This window comes from Sinohyriopsis cumingii, unplaced genomic scaffold (assembly GCF_028554795.1).
Source record: "Sinohyriopsis cumingii isolate HCF-2022 unplaced genomic scaffold, ASM2855479v2 utg000898l, whole genome shotgun sequence".
Classification (NCBI taxonomy): domain Eukaryota; kingdom Metazoa; phylum Mollusca; class Bivalvia; order Unionida; family Unionidae; genus Sinohyriopsis; species Sinohyriopsis cumingii.
The window spans coordinates 817,131-836,955 of NW_028315941.1; the positions used below are offsets into that span (position 1 = coordinate 817,131).

Consider the following 19,825-nt stretch of genomic DNA (forward strand, 5'->3'; position numbering starts at 1 on the left):
GTCTTGTCGATATCTGTCAGCGTCCCTGGTTTAGAATTTTTACCTAACGTGACAACATGATGACATTGTTGTGATTCCCAAACAGAGTCGGGTTTATCATGTATAATCCATATTGCGTCATTGTCACCGACGTTGGCAACAATAAAATTGATTCTAACAAAGCATCTTCCTTCGACAAGATAATCACTAATCGTCCTTGCTCTCTGGTTGTCATTGTAGCGTCGATGGAACACGGTTAAACTGTCAAGATCGAATCTAGCCTGGGATGTCTTGATCCAAGCTAATATTGAAAGACCATCATCGGACAATGTGCTTACTTCTGTCATTATATAATTAAGGCAAATATATATTCTAATTAAAGATCACCCTAGATTATTATATAATAATGTCACAAGCAAACGATAACTGCAAATGTCTGCCGATTGGATCAACAACCCCAGTGTTGAAAATCTTGGTATTACGAGTATTGCGGATACCATTCCGCAAGTGTCCGAAAAGGCAGTTTAGAACCGAAACCAAGCATAAAATGCGGTATTGGCTCTAGAGGTAAATCTGAACTTTGTTTACCTTACGGTGGAAAAAAATACCTACCTTTGACAAAGTACTATGATAAAAGAAAAGATGGCCAAAGCCACTAGTGGCCAGACTACTAGTAGCCCAATAAAATATATCTACCTCGACATAAAATCAGTAACTAAAAACCGATCATTATCATATTTTTCTTAGTAATATGAAATTTTGATTTAGAGAAAATATAATATATACTCGCTGATAAGCTCGTGGATGAACTTTTGACTTTTAATCGCCTGGTCGATGTTGAAAGTATATTCTCCTGTTGAATATTTTTTATACTTCCACCAATGAGGTACTGATTTCGGATCAGTCTTATATCTCTCCGAAGTTAGTTGTCCAATATATCCAACTGCAACACTTTCTGAAACCAGGAATATTTATAAAGATAGACGGCTTAATCTGGCGTTGATATTTCAATGGCCGCACTCAACGTTGGGTCATCTCCTGTGATAGTGGTCTTTGACTCTTTTCCCGTGATTGAAATGATTCTTCGTTGAAACTCATCGTTGATTTGCTTGATCTGATTACTTCGTGTAGGTATTATATTGACTTGCCAGTCATGTGTGGGGAGCAAGACCCTTCCCTGTTCTTATACGCAAATACTACTGAATAGTCAGCGGATAATCGTCCGCACGAATTTAATCTTATCTTTGGCAGGTTATTATAAAAGCTCGTAATTATTCCTGCGGGATTTCTAAGCTTCGATGGGATCCGGGTGCTTTGTTTGGGGGTAGGAAAACTAATATCAAATCCCGGCTGCGTTGATGTCTCTGATATGATTGTGTTATTGGTGGTGTTGTATTAGCGACAATTTGTTCATATAATGCTCGTGTAACACGTTCATGTTGGATCGTTTCGCGATCTGACATTATTATTTCCACAGATTTAAATTTTGTGGTGGTGGCGACATTGGTCGCTCGTCAACATTGTTAACGTCGGTTAAACTGTCAAGATCAAATCTAGCCTGGGATGTCTTGATCCTAGCTAATATTGAAAGACCATCATCGGATAATGTGCTTACTTCTGTCATTATATAATTAAGGCAAATATATATTCTAATTAAAGATCACCCTAGATTATTATATAATAATGTCACAAGCAAACGATAACTGCAAATGTCTGCCGATTGGATCAACAACCCCAGTGTTGAAAATCTCGGTGTTACGAGTGTTGCGGATACCATTCCGCAAGTGTCCGAAAAGACAGTTTAGGACCGAAACCAAGCATAAAATGAGGTATTGGTGCTAGAGTTAAATATGAACTTTGTTTACCTTTCGGTGGCAAAAAATACGCACCTTTGACAGAGTACTATGATAAAAGAAAAGATGGCCAAATCCACTAGTGGCCAGGCTACTAGTAGCCCAATGAAAGATACCTACGATTACCTCGATATAAAATCAGTGACTAAAAACCGATCATTATCATATTTCTTCTTAACAATATGAAATTATAAATTTAGAGAAAATATAATATATACTCGTTGATTAGCTCGTGGATGAACTTTTGTCTTTTAATCGCCTGGTCGATATTGAATGAATATTCTCCTTTGAATATGTTTTATACTACCACCAATGAGGTACTGATTTAGGATCAGTCTTATATCTCTTCGAAGTTATAGTTGTCCAATATCTCCAACTGCAACTCTTTCTGTAACCAGGAATATTTATAAAGATAGACGACTAATATATATATATATATATATATATATATATATATATATATATATATATACATATATATATATATATGGTTTAATCTGGCGTTGATATTTCAATGGCGGCACTCAAGGTTGGGTTGATTTCCTCGATCTGATTACTTCGTGTGGGTATTATATCGACTTGCCAGTCAGGTGTGGGGAGCAAGACCCTTCCCTGTTCTTATACGCAAATACTACTGAATTGTTAGCGGGTAATCCTCCGCACAAATTGAATCTCATCTTTGGCCAGCTATTATAAACTCGTAATTATTCCTGCGCGATTTCTAAGCTTCGATGGGATTCGGGTGCTTTGTTTGAGGGTAGGAAAACTAATATCAAATTCCGGCTGCATTGATGTCTCTGATATGATTCTGGTTATTGGTGGTGTTGTATTAGTGACAATTTGTTCATAAAATTCTCGTGTAACACGTTCATTTTGGATCGCTTCGCGATCTGTCGTTATTATTTCCACAGATTTAAATTTTGTGGTGGTGGCGACATTGGTCGCTCGTCAACATTGTCAACGTCGTAATCATTAATTACTCACACACATTATGATAAATATTGCTTATTGCAATAAATTCCTCATGTGACATTACACATTTGTACAGCCATGAGGACGTCATCGATGATAGCTGTGCATGCGTGTGCGTTGCTTTCGCTAACAGTTTTGTGTGTTCATGTAATTTATCAGCCGCGCACGCGATAGTTTCTTCGCGAAGCTATTAAGAATACCATCAACACTGACGGCAACACAGATTCCAATTAGGTGTTATATTTATGTCGTTGAGAATGTACCGCGTATACAATATTGCCCATAACCATGACACTTCTGTGGTATTTTGTTGTTTGTTTGTTGTTGTCGTGTGTAGGTCAAAGATATTTCTCAGCGATGTCTGGTACGAAGATTCTTGATCATATCTGTAATATTTCGCGAAATATAAGGAATTTGTGAGATTGTAAACATTGGTGTTACGATTTATTATGTAAATGCTAAGTAATCAATTTAGGCGTTTTGAGACGATTTTCAGACATCACCAAAACGTCGCCGTGGTTATTTGCTTGTATTCGGGATCCAATATGTATAATTCCTCGGTATTTTGATTTAGAATGACTGACATGGTTCCAGAAATTTTATCGGTTGAACGACGAAATTGATACATCGTAAATATCCTAAATTTCGCAGAACTGAACAATGAAAGTCTGTACACGCCGGTGACCTAATTGGTATGTTTGATTGTGCTGTTTTGTTTTAACAATATCAATGACACAGAATTTACTGTATATACCGCGTGGATGAACGGAGTCGTATGAATTAAACCCGCATCAATCTTTCTTATATTGTCAACAATGTCAGGGATGCTACTGGTTATATCTGCGGGCGTTCTTTAAGCTTCGTCAAGATCTCGTTGTGTTATAGATATGCTGTCCAACACATTTTGTGCATCTCTAAAAATATCGAGACGGTTGATTATCGTTTCGATGTCTGACATCGTTGTTGTGACTGAAGTCTTAACACTGGTTAGATCAATGAGTTTGGTATTCATTTCAGGGGGGCCTTACGTCAACGTCCATAGGGCTTCCACAGAAATTATCGGTGATTTTATCAGATTCTCCGAAGCCTGTAAACACTAATATATCAACATCGTAAGCACCTCTCAAAGTAGTTTATTTATTAACAATCGTGTTGTCAACGTATTTCGTCGTTGCGGCGTCATTGTCTATTGTTGGTTATCTCAGAAGTGCAATACTATTTCTGTTCATGTTGAGTTCACCAGTCATTGTATCATTGGTTATAACAACATGTTTATTGATCTCGTTTCTGATCGTTGCGATTGACACGTTTGAATCCCTGATTTTCCGGTGTCAGTAAATACCGGGATATTATCGACGGTAGCGCCTAAAACTTTCTGGACAATATCAGTTCAATTAATATTGCTTGTATTTAGATTTTCATAATGATCCTGAAAAACAAAGTCATTCTTGTCAACCCCAGCGAGTATCTTTCCATCAGCAAGCTCATCTCGAGTCGCATATTTCGGCACATTGACTTCAAACGGAACACGTTTCTTAACTCGATTGAGAGATCTTCCTTAAATATCTACCATTAAAACCTCTGAAGATGTTTAAATCGATAGACGGCTATACCTGGAGAGTATACAGTCGGGACGGCTATACCATTGGATGGTTATGTCTACTAACTGATATGCAACCATACAGCATGTAATATTTTACTCGGTACATTGCCAATAATGATTAACAAAATATAAAAAAGGGCCCGTTATTTCAACATTGTTATACTCTAGTGGTGTGCTAAATTTTTCAAATTGTGAATGTACTTCCTCCAATTGAATCATTTTGCCAATACACAACTAAAATTGACAGCATTTCGATTGCTAAAAGGGGATGATTCTATCTGTGTATGCCTATGAATAGCAGACTATATCATTAACGTATTATTTCTACTCTATTTTACCACTGTGTGCTGAACGGGTCCTCAAGAGCTGACAATTCAAAACAAATGATTAAGTATCAATTACGTGTTGGGTTTTTCTTCCTTTGTACGTTATGACCAAAGGGACAAGCACAATTTTACCTTACAAGCATCCAATAAATATCGTACAAATGCGAATATGTGTGTCTGTGAGTGCTCATGTTTATCGTATCTATTATACAGGGAAGCCGAAAGTAATAGCAGCACAAAAACCAATCCTTGGCCAGATGTTTGAAATGATCTGCAGCTCTTTTCATAGACAAGAATGTTACATATATAGATGGAAAATAAATGGTACTGCGGTATTTCCTGTCCACAACGCAAATTCATATTATGTATCCATTCTGCGCATAACTGACAACTTCAGCCGCGTTACGTGTCAAGTATGTTTGAATGAAACAGCAAACAACTTCCCGAGTGTAATCTGCGAACATGATCGATGTTCAGTAGACAGTGATCCGTATACGATAAATGTACCATGTAAGTTGATCTTAAGTTTTTGATTCATTGATATAAACACAGACATATAGACATATATACATGCATAGACAGGCACGTATTGATACATAGATCGATAGATAAATAATATATAAATAAGTTGACATATTTATTTAGCATTGACATGTATCAAATCTGCTTGAAACGTCGTCCGTTTGAAGAAATATTATTTTGCGCGTGCACACCTGCAGTTTATGTCGAGATGCGTTTTAAAAATATGGCCTTAAAATGTAACAAGGATGAAGGAGGACTATACGAGAAGCAGCAAGAAACGTATGCAAGCCTACAAGGCAAAATATATTACAGACTTGAACAATGAACTAAATACTAATCATACAACCACTTGTTCGTACTCGTAAAGTAAGTGTTCGAATTGTGTATTACCATTAAGACTAAAATGAATTTAGATGAACTGATTTCGACTGAATTGTTCAAGAAAATTGCGCTCCATTGTGACGTTATCGGTAGATTGTGACATGTATCGCTTGCTATCTTGTAAAACCGTCAGTCCTGTATTCTGCCTATGCAAGTAAAAGTTCATTACCTTTTCCTGCTGCATCTTACACACAATTGTCATATTCTGCACTAACGAACGCTAACTGCTGAAATAGTATGAGTTGTGAGAACCATGTCGACTTTTTTTACTCGTATTGGAAGGAGGAGAATATATTTTGAATGACAATCATTGCGTTATCTTCTTTTCCAACTTGTCTATCGCCAGTATCGCAAGTAAAACTCTGCTAGAAACTTGGAGAAAATATTTTTCAGACTTTATTGTTATTTTCTAAAGAATTTCCAAAACATACGCAATATAAAATTACAATTAAGTTTTTAAGCTAGCAGCTCTAGCGCTGTGATTGTAATGTTGTTACAAAAATATCAGACAGTACTTGTCAAAACACGCAAATTTATTAACCAGGAGGACTCGTAGAATTTTGAAACTATTTGTTTTCTATTGATTATTGCCAGACGAGCAACCCCTCCCAGCACACACACACAGTGCTGTAAAATGGAATAAGTTTGTATTGACTTCTGCCTTCTAAACTGTTCTCCTCCAGCGTTGTCTGGTGTAGTATAGTGCAACGTCTCCCTAACCCCACCACCACACACAAATACACAGCACAAGCACTAAGGCAGTTTAAAATGGACATTATTTACAGTTGAGGATTTTTTCTTTTTTCTAGCATGCAATGGAAACGCCCGACAACACTCTTATTACTGCATTGTCACGCATGATCACCATATCAATATAATGTTGTCAATTATTCTGCATCCGGATGTTTTCGATGTGCACATGCCCTAAAATAAAATTTCTAAAATCCAAATTGAGACAGATTTATACCAAAACAAGCTACAGTAGACATGACATTTACAGGTCAGCAAGTAAATTTCGTTTGCTTGTAACCTTTTTTTCCAGACGGACCAGATAATATATCGCTCAGTAGCAGAGAACGCAAGTTTTACCTCAAGGAGCATGAGATTTTCGAAATAGACTGTTTCGCCAATTGCTACCCAAATTGTATATTTTGGTGGAAGGGTCATAATACCATTTCAGGCGAGAAACTAAACATCAGCTTTGAGTTAAGAATGTCTGGACAGTACACATGCTATGTTACAAATCAGGAAACAAATATTACGATAATATCGGACCCAATTACCCTACATCATGTGGAGGACGGTAAGTCAGATTACTAATAATTTATATCGCATTTGTGTCGGTTCTTGCTCACATATTCTGTGTATAATCGCAAAATAACTTTTTGACGAGTCTAAAAGCAACCAGGATTCAGTTATTGGATATAACACCATTATAGGGTATGAAAATCGTACATCCGTTGCGATATTGAAACATACACGCACACCTGTTGCAAAGCTAAGTCCTTTTACAAATAGTGTCATTAGAATCAGTAGAACTTTGTGCTTGTTCTTCTGCCCAGCATTTCGTGTACGGTGGAATGCTGGGCAGCGGTTTCCATTACATAAACATATCAATGTTTTGCAAATTATATCAGATACACACTTGCCCATGTGCACACCCTTAGCGGGTGAAAATGAGTATCTCGTTCATATAAACTAATCATAGCTAGTATTCTCAAGATTCATCACACCTTTGTATATAATAAAATACCTGAGGGAACTATCTTTCTATAAGTAAAGGAACGAAAAGATCTTTAGTTTGATTGATATATTGTCTTCCAATTTGCTATTTTTTAGATAGATAAGCCCTGTTTGTAAAATCGGAGGATGTAGTTCCATGTAATGATATTTTCTCTCTTAAACCGTGGCCGCCGTTATCTGCCAATGATTTGATGTTCGTGAGATCATTACCTTATAAAATAGCAGCAACGATCGCTTCTGACTGGCGCTTATGTTCAGTTTGCAGAATGACTTTTTTACTCGTAAGGAATCAAGTCGTCTATTTGTATTTATCTGCAAATAGGATACCACTTCAGCAAATGAAGAAGCAAACGTGATTAGAAATTATAAACACGGATGTCAAAAAACAACTTATGATGGAGGGGATTATGCTTGTGGGGAAAAATAGGTGTGCTGAGAGCTCTTAATTTCATAATGCTTAAAGAGTGTTTACAAAGGAAGCATACAATTTAAGCTTAGCTATACAATTAAAATGATAAAAATGCTTTGCTACTCATCCTAAGACGTTTCTAACCGTACATTGGTCACCTTTATTTCAATCCAAAGTGTATTGTTTTCAAATTTAGATTGCCTGACTTGTTTTATTTAGTATCCATGTGGTCAAAACTCTAAAGTTCTGTAAAAAGGGCTAAATGGAAAGAAGTGTGGATTCAAACAATTTTATAAGTAAGTAATCTCTCTGTAAGAGACAGCAAAACTAGTTAGGTAAGCAGTGAAATATATATATAAGGTACAGTGCAAATAGTTAAGTAAACAGTGAAATCTGTGCATCCCATATCAATTGAGCGTATTATATTTTTGTATTTTCTAGATGAGTGTACTTTATGCCCAGAACAATTTCAAATGACCTCCAAATGTTAATGCATACGGATAAAATGCACTTTAATTTATTTTTCATCGATACCAGTAAACTGTCCTGTTTGTGTTATTTAGCAATCTATTGTATAGATACAGTTGTGTGTTAGGAGAGAGATTACATGTTTTATTTCAAATCCGTCTAAATAAATGTATTGACATAAGATGTGGTAAGTACAAATTAAATTAAGCGATATGATGAAGGCAAGCCAGTATTAAAAGGTGCAGATCCAAACCGTTATCAACAGCAAGATGTGACGTCACTGCAAATAAAATGTACTTTATTCACTTCGTTTCCGGTACTTCGATACAGTCGACATAGAGCTATGAAAGAGACATGTGCTGAAACAACGTGAAGTTATTGCTCACAAGAGTCTCCACTGCCTGTGACATGAAAAGACACGAAGGGCATACAAAACTTTAGGCTTATGCGATAATTGTAAAGGCAGTTTTGTGTCCAAATATTCCATGCAATACCATAGTAGCGGACAGAATGGCGAAAGGGTGAAATGTGAAAACGTCAATAAATTTCCTGGAGATGTCCACGTGAAGTGTTGATGGTATTATTTTTTGCGCGGTGGTTGTCTGTATCTTACAAAATACCCATCGAAATGTGATTAGGTGTGCTGTTTTTATTTTCCAGATTAGAAGATTTCATCATATAGATTCAACGCCCTGTATGGTTAATTTTTATTTTAAACCTTTGCTCACGCATAGACTGCTCCACTGTAGATAAATAGTCATGAAGGAATTTCTACTATACACTTGTATGATATACAATAACGTAATGTGAGATCACAGCCTAGGATGTAAGACACACATATAATCTTAAATGAATAACGTATTAATTGATCTAATTGCACTTTATGCAATTACATGGGTTAGCGTTCTTTATTCTTGTTGCGCGTGATACAAAGATAAGTACAGACCTAGAAAATCACTTCAGTATTTTAGACGTACATGGCAGTTTAGATCGATTGTTTACATTTTATACTGTGTGGTGATGGTTGTCAATTCTGTACAGAGACCGAACTATTGTAATGTTCCAAGATGGCATTATGCACACACCAAATTCAGAGTCCGTTTCTGTCCATATTGCTATTTTTGTGTGATACTTCACTGTAAAAATAACTATATCTGTCCTATTTGAAGAGTATAGTTTGAGTGTACTCTCAACTATAATTGCATGCAAAATGAAAGAAAAAAAAATAAAAATTTACGGAATCCTAATGTAAAGTACCCGCCACACCAGGATCGCAAAGACAAGTCAATGTGACCACAGTAAACACAATCGTAAACCTGTTGATTGCGTAAATGATTACATGATGCTGACCAAAACGGGTTATATCGTAAAAAAAAAAAAAAAACACGATTCGATGTTTGATATTGTCAGGTCACGAGAAGACATGATGAATGGATGTTAAATTTAACCACGAATAAAAAAAAATCTAGCAATTAAAGAAAATATTTCAAAACATCTTCAATGCTACGAAAATGGCAGCTACTTTGCTTAACCATATACTATTTATGTGTGTGACGATCATCTTGTCACGGGACAATAACAGCTAAGTATACAGTTAAACAAAACTTATTCCATGACATAGAGGTATATCAGTTTATGATCGTCACTTATATAAAGAGTTTGGAACTTTTTTCATATAATAATTTTCAAGGTAACAGAAGTCATTAAACTGCTTACAAGTTAATGGGTAAGATTAAGGCGGCTATAATAGTCAAATATTAAATGTTACCTTAATATTTTGTTTCTTTATTCTTCTATTATTTTACTTCTTGACAAAGGAATCCCTGTTTCAAGGAGCATTTTAAGGATATTACCTTCTAACGGAAATATCGGAACAAGCACATTTTTAACATAATTTTGTCTCTTTCTATACTAAAAAGAATTGTAAGGACTAATCAATAAGAACAATCTATAATACCAATGAATTGTGTGTAATCCCATTTGTTTTCATCATGAAGTGTGACAAGCTAATAAGATTATAAGTAACTAAGAATGAAACAACACTAGAATTAAATTGTTTATGAAACGTGGTTCTCAAATACTCTTACTATCTTCGTGAGCAAAGGGCCAACTTATTAATTGCGTAAATCTATATTCTTGGATCATGTGCACAGAATTATAAGAAAGATTAAACATTTTATGCTTTATTTATACAGCGATATTTCACTTATAATAGACAAAATGAAGTACACATATTATACCCCAGCCCCTCCACACCTAATTTACAGCTAATTTACACTATGTCCGTTTGGTTTACTAAGAGACTAGGAACATACATACATACATAAATACACACACACACACACACACACACACACACACATATATATATATATATATATATATATATATATATATATATATATATATATATATATATATATATATATATATCGTGTTTGAGTCTGGTACCTACATTGAATATATCAGTCAGACAAACTTAGGAGGCAGCCTGTGGTGTCAGTTATTACGAGTTTGGTATACAAGTGAGAAAATATTTCGTTGTTGTTGTTTGTTTAAATGGAGGGATTGCTATGTAGAGTAAGATCGAAACAAGATATTACCTCGTGTACTATACTGCATGTTGCAGATTGTTATACTAAAAGGTAGTTTTCAAAATCGGACATGCAAAATCGACAATCTGCCTCCACTTGATCATTATCAAAATTGTCCGATTTGATCATACAGACACATGACTACTACAGTACCAACTTCGGTTTAATCAATGAACTGATTAGTTACTTAACAAATGTCATTAAAAACCAATATAAAATTTAACTGACCACAGTGTAATAGTTCTTGTAGACAACAACATCCAGAGAGTCCCTTCGAACAGTGTGAACATAAGAAAACTCTCTCCTATTTACATCTATTTCCAAAATTCACGAACTTTTATGAAAAAGAATGTCTAATTCATTTTGTTACTTCAATCATTTGTTTAAGTGTTTAAGTGGTTGCCTATATCCACATAAATAAAAACAAATAGTGATTTCTATACGAGTGTCGAAGTCTTTATGCAAAATGAACAAATGTTAATCAGAATTTAGGGGGTAACAGTTTTTAAAATATTAAACGCAGTAAATAATGCAAACTTTGGCAAATTATAATGCGTAATAAGGCGACATTTTTTCATGTGGTGCTGCAGATGATTCACCATTACATGAAACTATTTGCGGATCTTTAAAATGGCAAATTATAAATCAGATGGTTTCCGAATCTGCGTTTATCCTTTTCTTCGTTACTGTTTATTCGCCTAATATAGTGTTATGCGTGGGAAGAGTCCAGCCAAACAATCTTAAAGCATTGGTCAGAATAAACGTTGTTTGATGATTTCTCTTCTACTAGGATTTACAGCTTCACTGATGCCTTCTGTGACACGATTTGTCAGTATAAGATGTCTTATTTTGGGATGTCAGTAGAACACGGCGCTTATTATACAGTCGATATAACTGTTTTCCAAGTGTCTCAGACCTCTTCGTTAACAATAAATTGGCCACTTCTTAACTATTTATCTTGCTTTTCCTCTTTTGTGGTGAAACTCCACTGAGAATACTCTTTTTGGAAGAAGTTGGACATTTTCTATCAATTTGATAGTTGATGTGGGGGAAAATAACTCATGCTCGATACTTCATTAGAACTCGAAATAAAAATATCGCATCATTATTATTGTTACTATATATAATTGTTACGTAATAACTCATAGCAAATAATAGTAATAGTATTTAAATTATTATTAGTTATTATTATTAAATATTATTATTATTATTATTATTATTATTATTATTATTATTATTATCATTATTATTATTATTTCAGTACTTATTATTATTTTTACTTCTGGTATTCTGGTTACTTTATATCAGTGGTTTTACAGCTATGTTGATGCTTCTATTTTACGAGACGAAAACAAGCATATATTTATATCATATATATTAGAGCTATGAGTGCATTGTAATATATATAATGTTTTTGATTTGCAGTAAATATATCTAAAATTCTCATAGTTCGAAATAACAAGTTGAAAATCGTTGAAATATATTTATTTACATGAGATAATAATATTAATTCAGTCTTATACACACTATAATAACAGTGTTATATGTCTCACCTTTCTTCTAAAATCTAAATTTATATTTGAAATGCAAATAGCTTTCAAATAACACAAAATCATTCCATAGAATTATATTTCTTAAATGGGTCACTACCGACTCGTGGTCTTACGTGGAAAAGTATAAAAGTTTCGTCACGTAAGTATTTTATTGTGTCATATAAAGTATATAATACACTGTAAGTATATGTTAGGATACTTGCATTTATTAAGCTATATCACATTCTTATCATGTATGAAAGTCGTGCCAGTTAAAATACAAGCGAAAAATTGGGACACAACAATTAAATCAAATAAAACATTTATTGTTTTACCAATTTTACCAAATAGTTCATTTTTTAATAGCATTTAACCACTAGCTGTATGATTACAATGTTTTTTGTGTGCAAATTTGCATACACGTGTACATTTTAGTTAATAAAAATACTATTGAATACACATTTGGACATGTGTTATGACTTTCAAACAAACATACAAATTGCATACTGTACTTTGTATTGAAAACTTTGTTCTCACACAGAAAGACACCATATACTGTTTAAGCAAAACAGTTTTTCAGTGCAGTTATTTAGTTTGCAAGCCCTTAATAACTTTCCATAATTGTTTCATGTTACATAATTTGAAAAACTATTTTAATAGTTGCGGACATTGCTTATCTTATCTTTAAAAAGGTATTTACAATTCATGAAAACGAAATGTACAACACGTTATGAAGCTAAGCGTTTTTTGATGTTTTATGACCTTGCTATATTGCATTTATTTTATTGCCTCCAGAGTGTGATAATACATATCTCATGTAGTTCATATATTTGCTCCATATGATACAAGTTCTGCTTATTGTAATACATCTCAATCGTATTATTATTATTATTATTATTATTATTATTATTATTATTATTATTATTGATTCAATTTATTCGTTCCAACTTATAACAAAGAATTTATGTTCCTCACGAAAGTTAAGCCTTCCCCAAGCAAAAGCCTGATTCCGCAGCTCGAAAGAACGATACAATTTTTCATGCCTTCTATTTATTACAAATTCACGACAAATGCGTTTATAGCTATATGAGTAAAGTAACAACATATCATTTGTTGAATATATTCATGTTTTACTTCATCATACGTTCTTGAATGTATGATTGCACTGAGACGCTACTTTAGACGACAATACAGTGAACAAATTTGACGATATTGATTTGTGTCGTCAAATAATTGATTATATGGAGCTCAAACAACACGTGCCCTTTGTCTTATTGTACAATACGTCTTACAGACCGCTATCAGCGATTAATGTCCTGTTTCACAATACACCAGTGTTTCGACGATTTTCATTTCATCTAACACGTACACAAAATTAGAATGCCTTTTAATTACACTTTCAGATGTCCGACAAGAACAATATTGGACTGGACCAATCGTTGTTTCTGTCTTCCTCGTCATCTGTGGAATTTTAATGTTAGTCACGGTTTGGAGAAAAAACACAGTCAGAACAATAGGTATGATTTATAACAATCTAGACTCAAACCTATTCTATTCCTACCATTTCTTTGAATAAAATAAATAAAAAGTATTAAACTGGTTATGATGTTACCAAATGGCAAATTAACGTACTTGGTCACATAAAGTTTCATTCCTGCCAGGAAAACAAACAATCGAAACGTCCTAATTTATCCCAAAATTACAGCAGCTGAAACTTATAGAGAATTAAATTTTTGAATCACGGTGTCTTAAACGAATAATATAAAACGAATAATACAACAAGAAATATTTTTTTAAAATGATATTTTCATAGTGGGCTAAATGCTTGAATCTATTTTCACTTGATAATTACTAAAGATATGACATATATGACAAATATCAAGCGTGGATAAAAACAAGCAAGCAAGGAATAACACTGACATTATTTTCGTTATTATTATTATTATTATTATTATTATTATTATTATTATTATTATTATTATTATATACAATAACAGATGACGTTATGGCTCATCAACTTCTAGGTCAATACAAATATTTTCCAGTATCAGCAACAAGCTAAAATAGGCTAGTTGAAACATAATAGAATTAAAAGGTTGAATTGCTGTAGAAACAGCCATGTAAATTTCGCAACCATAACCGTTTTTCTGTTTTATTTGTTTGTCTTGTCTATGTATTGTATTTGCCTTTGCAAGAGACTCATTCAAAGAGTCGAAAGCGCTCAGGCTAGCTAGATAATAGTTTCGCACTGTTCGTTGTCAGTTTATTGCATTTATCTTAATCAATCCCTAACACATGTGATCCATTGCTTTATCCAGTGCACTTGAAAGGATTGTTCTTCGCCATATGATTTGTATTCTTTATATATATATATATATATATATATATATATATATATATATACATGCGATACACAGCTAGAGAAGGAATCGTTGGACTTATTATGTTTTATGAATATAATAGCACAATAAAGCTAGGACGTGTCTCTCAGAGCTATTAAAACATAACTCTCTTTAAATCATGTAAAAAATGTTTCGTACTTTCATAACATTTACAGACTTGCTACGGCTGCTGATTGTTTAGATTTTATTTAAATTCATAAACAACATTGTAATGCAAAATAGTTTATATTTTTAACACGGTAAGGTGAAAACATTTCTTTTTTTTTAGATCTACTGACAGTCTTTACTGTCATTCTATTTCAAGTCACAGTCCACCATCGCTGTACAAAACATTTTGCTTACCTTAAATATAAACATAACACAAAATATTATGGCGAATTTATGACCTTTGTCCTTGTTTGAAGAAATTACAATAATGCTTATGTCGGATTCCACAATAGTTCATTTGTGAGGCACAGCGTACATGACAAATAGAACCAAAAATGTATTTGGCAATACATGTACACTGCTATATTGTTTCTCCAGGAATCAAGCGGTCTCATCTCAAATTCTAACTTTTGTTAGTCTTTGGTATGTCCCGGTCGGGGTTCAAGCCCGCGAACTCCCCCATCCGAGGCGGACGCTCTAACCACTTAGGTTACCGGAACGGTCCTGTCTGCATTGAAATGTTAGAAATAAAAATTATAACCATACCTAACCTGTGCGCTGTAACACTTCAATGTGATGATTTCTGACGATCTAGTTAAAACTCTGTGCTTATATTTGTACATGAATGGATGTTGCAGTCTATGGATCTTAAATTATTCGCTGTTTTTAATAAAAGAATGAGGTTTCAGCACTTACTACACTTTCCTAATTCACTGTCTGCAATACAAATGATTAGAATGTAACTAAGCGGTCTATATGTACAACACAAAGGACCGGAAGTTCGACAGAGCAATATGGGTAAAAGTGATCTGGCTTGGACGCGACTCTATCACAAACAGGCAGACACACAGTTATGTGAAAGGACAATTAAACATGCATTTACTGAGAATAAAAAGGGAATCATTAGAAGTAATTGATGATCAAGAACACTGCATCTTTTTACAGGTAGCATTACATTTGCATATTATTCACTCGTTCTAAACTACTGAAATAGCATGTGCCTGTGCAGCATTACCTATTTTATCTAAATGAGAGAACAAATTCAGACTGCCATAAACTGCAAAGACTCATTCATCTGAGTATAAATGACTATTAGAATAATGGTAGGCAACATTCTGCTCTCGGCATAATATAATTAATATAAGGCTTTCAAAATATTCTTGCCATCTTTGCGATATTTAAAATTAAGAACTTCCTCTCCTACCATCCAAGAAATAGATAAAAAAATAAATAAATAAATACTTCGTGTATAAAAGACATATTTAAGACTCATTTAAAGCATGATCAATTGTACATGGATATTAGGTACTAAACATTGATTAAAAACTAAGGTGTTCTGGGACAAAATACTAGACCATCCTGAAAACCATGTTCACACTTTATACTGGCTAATCGGGTTTCTTTTTTTGTTAACCTGTCACTCAGTCATTCATCAACCCATTACACTACCGTTAAAGCTTTATGGAAAACACAGGCCACAGGACAAGCACTTTAGTGGTGCCAAAAAGGCAATTATTTTCATAATTTTGGTCTGATTTTGTAATCAAATGGCAGAGCATATTTTCCTTTGAAATGTTTTGCGACCATATTTTCGTAAATCTTATTCAGGAAAGCGTATGCAGCCGTTTCTTCATATCGTCTTGAGGGCCACTGTTTCAGACCTTTTATCATACATGTTTGAAGACTTAATGTACTAAAACTGTATATTGCAACACACGCATCTAAAGACAATTGCATGTATCATACGAAAATATGTAGAATGTAAGGGACGACCATTTTGATGAAAACATGTCATCCACACTCCACAAAAGTCACTTGTTATCATATTCTTGTAGGCAGTTTTAAAGTTAAGGGGTTAAAGCATCTTCTAAAAAAAAACCCCACTGATTTGGCGCCGCAGCCAGCGACTACATCAAAATTGCTATATTTCGTAATATTCTCCGAATAAGGTGACACAAACGTCATTCTTTACTTGATCACTATATTTGTTCGAAGAAGAAAACTATCCTAATTTACATCCAGGATTATCTGTGCGGCAACAGCGATACTGTTAAATTGGGAATTAATTCCAACCCGACAATGGCGTGGAATTCACCCATAAAACGCCTTTGAAATTTGGAAAGCACATTTCAGCCAATCAGCGGCCTTCATCGTCCTGCATAGTTTATTTAATATTCCACCAAACATAGGCAGGTTCAACAGCGCCTAGAATTATTAGTTGCATGTGGCCAGCTCAACTGTCTGTCTATCTGGCAAATGCAGTTTCTTGCACCGATGAAGTTCCAGTTGCTATAAGAATTTGGTCTTATTTTAATAGACTTTTGTTTAATATTTACTCATTATATTTATTAAATACACGAATCATTAGTTAATGAATAAAGTAACAGTACACTATACATGCATAATGTGCAACACTTGATTACTATTGACTTGATTGATCTAGAAATTGTTGCAGATTCCAGAGGGTTGTTTCAGCCATTTGTAGGACCGACAGACAGTGAAGTATCTGGGAAAGAACTAGAGAGGACTAATAGACTCCTACATGTCCCAGCAATGCAAGGCAGATTATCCAGAATGGCTAAAAGATCAGAGTGTCCTATAAACCCACAAAAAGAACATTTTGGACACAACTTCCAAACCGACCCTTACAGTACCATTGATGAGGTAACATTTGGTGTTTTGACGTTATTAATCTCACATCTCGTTCTCTCTCTCTCTCTCCCTCTCTCTCTCTCTCTCTCTCTCTGCATTTTATAGTGAAGTAAATATTTTGTCTTGTCCAGAATCAAACAGTTTCTCAGTGTGCACAGCTTCAGCTCTGAAGTCCCAGCTATCATGAACATCAAATGTCTCATTTCTTTCCAGCCTATAGAAGCTACGTATTCACTGACGCTATTTTGTTCAAAAAATAAATAAATAAATAAATGTTTTGAAAACTATCTTTATTTTTCTTCAGGATGCCTTGTCGGACTACAATCACAGGATTGACAATGTAATGAACGCAACTTCACATGAAACCAGAAGGAGTAATGAACATGTATTCTATGAGTATGCCTATTCTATAGAAATGTGTCATGTTGAGACAGCCGATGTACATCAATCTGATGAAAACTATATAACCCCAATCAGTGATATTGTCCGTTTGTTTGAAGTATTTCAGCATGAGGAAACTGATGTGCTTGAAACAGATCATGCCTACCTAACTGTAATCGATGATTCTGTAAATCCTATTGAAATATGTCAGGTTGAAGAAACTGGACACGAGGGAAACACATGAACATACCTTACTCCAGTTAATGGGTCAGAGGCAGGATCGTCGAATTACTAAACAGGTTATGATTACATATCTCGGGACATGCAGAAAAAAATGTTTTATATTTGAAATATCAGCTGTCCCATTTATCTTTTAATTCTAAGTCAATATCCCATAGACGCTGAGAACATAGAATGATATTTAAGAAAAACAATTGTGTTCGCAAGGATAGAATACATTAAACACGAAGCGAAGAAATAAAATTGATTAACTCACAGGACGTTGAATAATAGCAAGTTAGTGAGGTACAACTTTCATTCATATTAAAAGGAGTCATGAAAATATTGATTTTATATTAGTCGTCATGTTCTAGTTGAACACCCATACCTTTGAATTCAGTATTGTCAAAATATATCTATTATAGCATATTTAAAATAGAATTGCGTGTATCTTATCATGTTCTGAAACGGTATAACTGGAAATTTATTTTGTGAATGGCGTATTTATGCTGGTAATTGTCTCCATCACTGCAAAATTGATACGATTGTCTCAAAAAATTCACAAAATATGTGTAAGACCTGAGCTTCAAGTCACATGATCTGTCTTATTCCATCGTTTGAACCTGTGTCCAGTTTCCCAAAAAAGTGTCGTAAAACCAATGAAAAAAATAGTTCCTGAGGCAGTCTGTTGGTATGATTCACAAATTTCATATGCTGTATTGTAAGCTGTTTGTGGAGGCTATAATAGGAATATATAGAGCTTATTAAGTTTAATTTTGAGGTACGATGAAAACAATTATATTGTCTACTGGAATGATCAGAAATTATACCTTATGTTATATATATTTAATTTAATTGTTTGTCTGTTAGTTTTAAATTTTCTTGTTTCATTACATGTTATTGTAATGTAACATTGTTTGCTGAACTTGACTTGTCCTAAATTGAGTTCATTTCTGCTTGACCTGATCGACTTTTTTTTATATATTTCATTTATGTAAATAACTAATAATATCTTCATCATTCTCTATGTGTATGAGCTTAGCAGGTTTTTGGAGATTCCTAAGTGAATTTGGTAGGCTATTGTGTTGTAAATACACAAGGTTCATTAGATCATTCTAGAAGGTTATTATCCATTACGTAATGGTTGCTTTTAGAAAATGCAAATTGTGACCTGAGGTCAAACAGAGAACTATATTATCTTGTGACTATGAGTACTGCACCAGTCGTGCTTTAACATCTAGTACTTGAAGTTGTATTATGTTGTGACCAGTTTGGGCTGAATATTATTTTCTTCAAATTGTTGAATTGAAGTGATTATTTTCTCTGGAAATACAAAAGTGCTCTGACAAAATTCTTTGATAAAGACATTCAATGTAATTTATACTCATTTCAAACCTGGAATAATATTTATGTGATTCAACAAGAGACACATGAGTAATTCGCAGGCCATGACAGACACGTCATCGTCTTCAATGTTGGATCTCTTCGGGACTTGATCTGAGTTTTATTCAGAATATTTTATTACTAGGACTTGTGTCTTTAATTCTTGAATTATTTTTAGATTTATTTTGCAATACCGTAAGTTCTTTCTTCTCATTTTTCACGTTGTATTGTAGAGAAATAAATTGTTAGTTAAATTTTA

The 19,825-nt window shown here is 34.0% G+C and overlaps 1 protein-coding gene across 1 annotated transcript in view; it reads left to right on the forward strand.

Annotated features, from left to right (window-relative positions):
* Window positions 1-19,133, forward strand: part of LOC149773107 (uncharacterized) — a 157,502-nt gene extending 138,369 nt beyond the window's left edge. The window contains exons 5-7 of the mRNA XM_089946813.1: window positions 13,786-13,899; window positions 17,387-17,595; window positions 17,888-19,133. Of these exons, the coding sequence (XP_089802939.1) occupies window positions 13,786-13,899; window positions 17,387-17,595; window positions 17,888-18,208 (644 nt within the window). The 3' untranslated portion in view covers window positions 18,209-19,133. The remainder of the gene's footprint in view (window positions 1-13,785; window positions 13,900-17,386; window positions 17,596-17,887) is intronic.
* The last annotated feature ends 692 nt before the right edge of the window (window positions 19,134-19,825 follow it).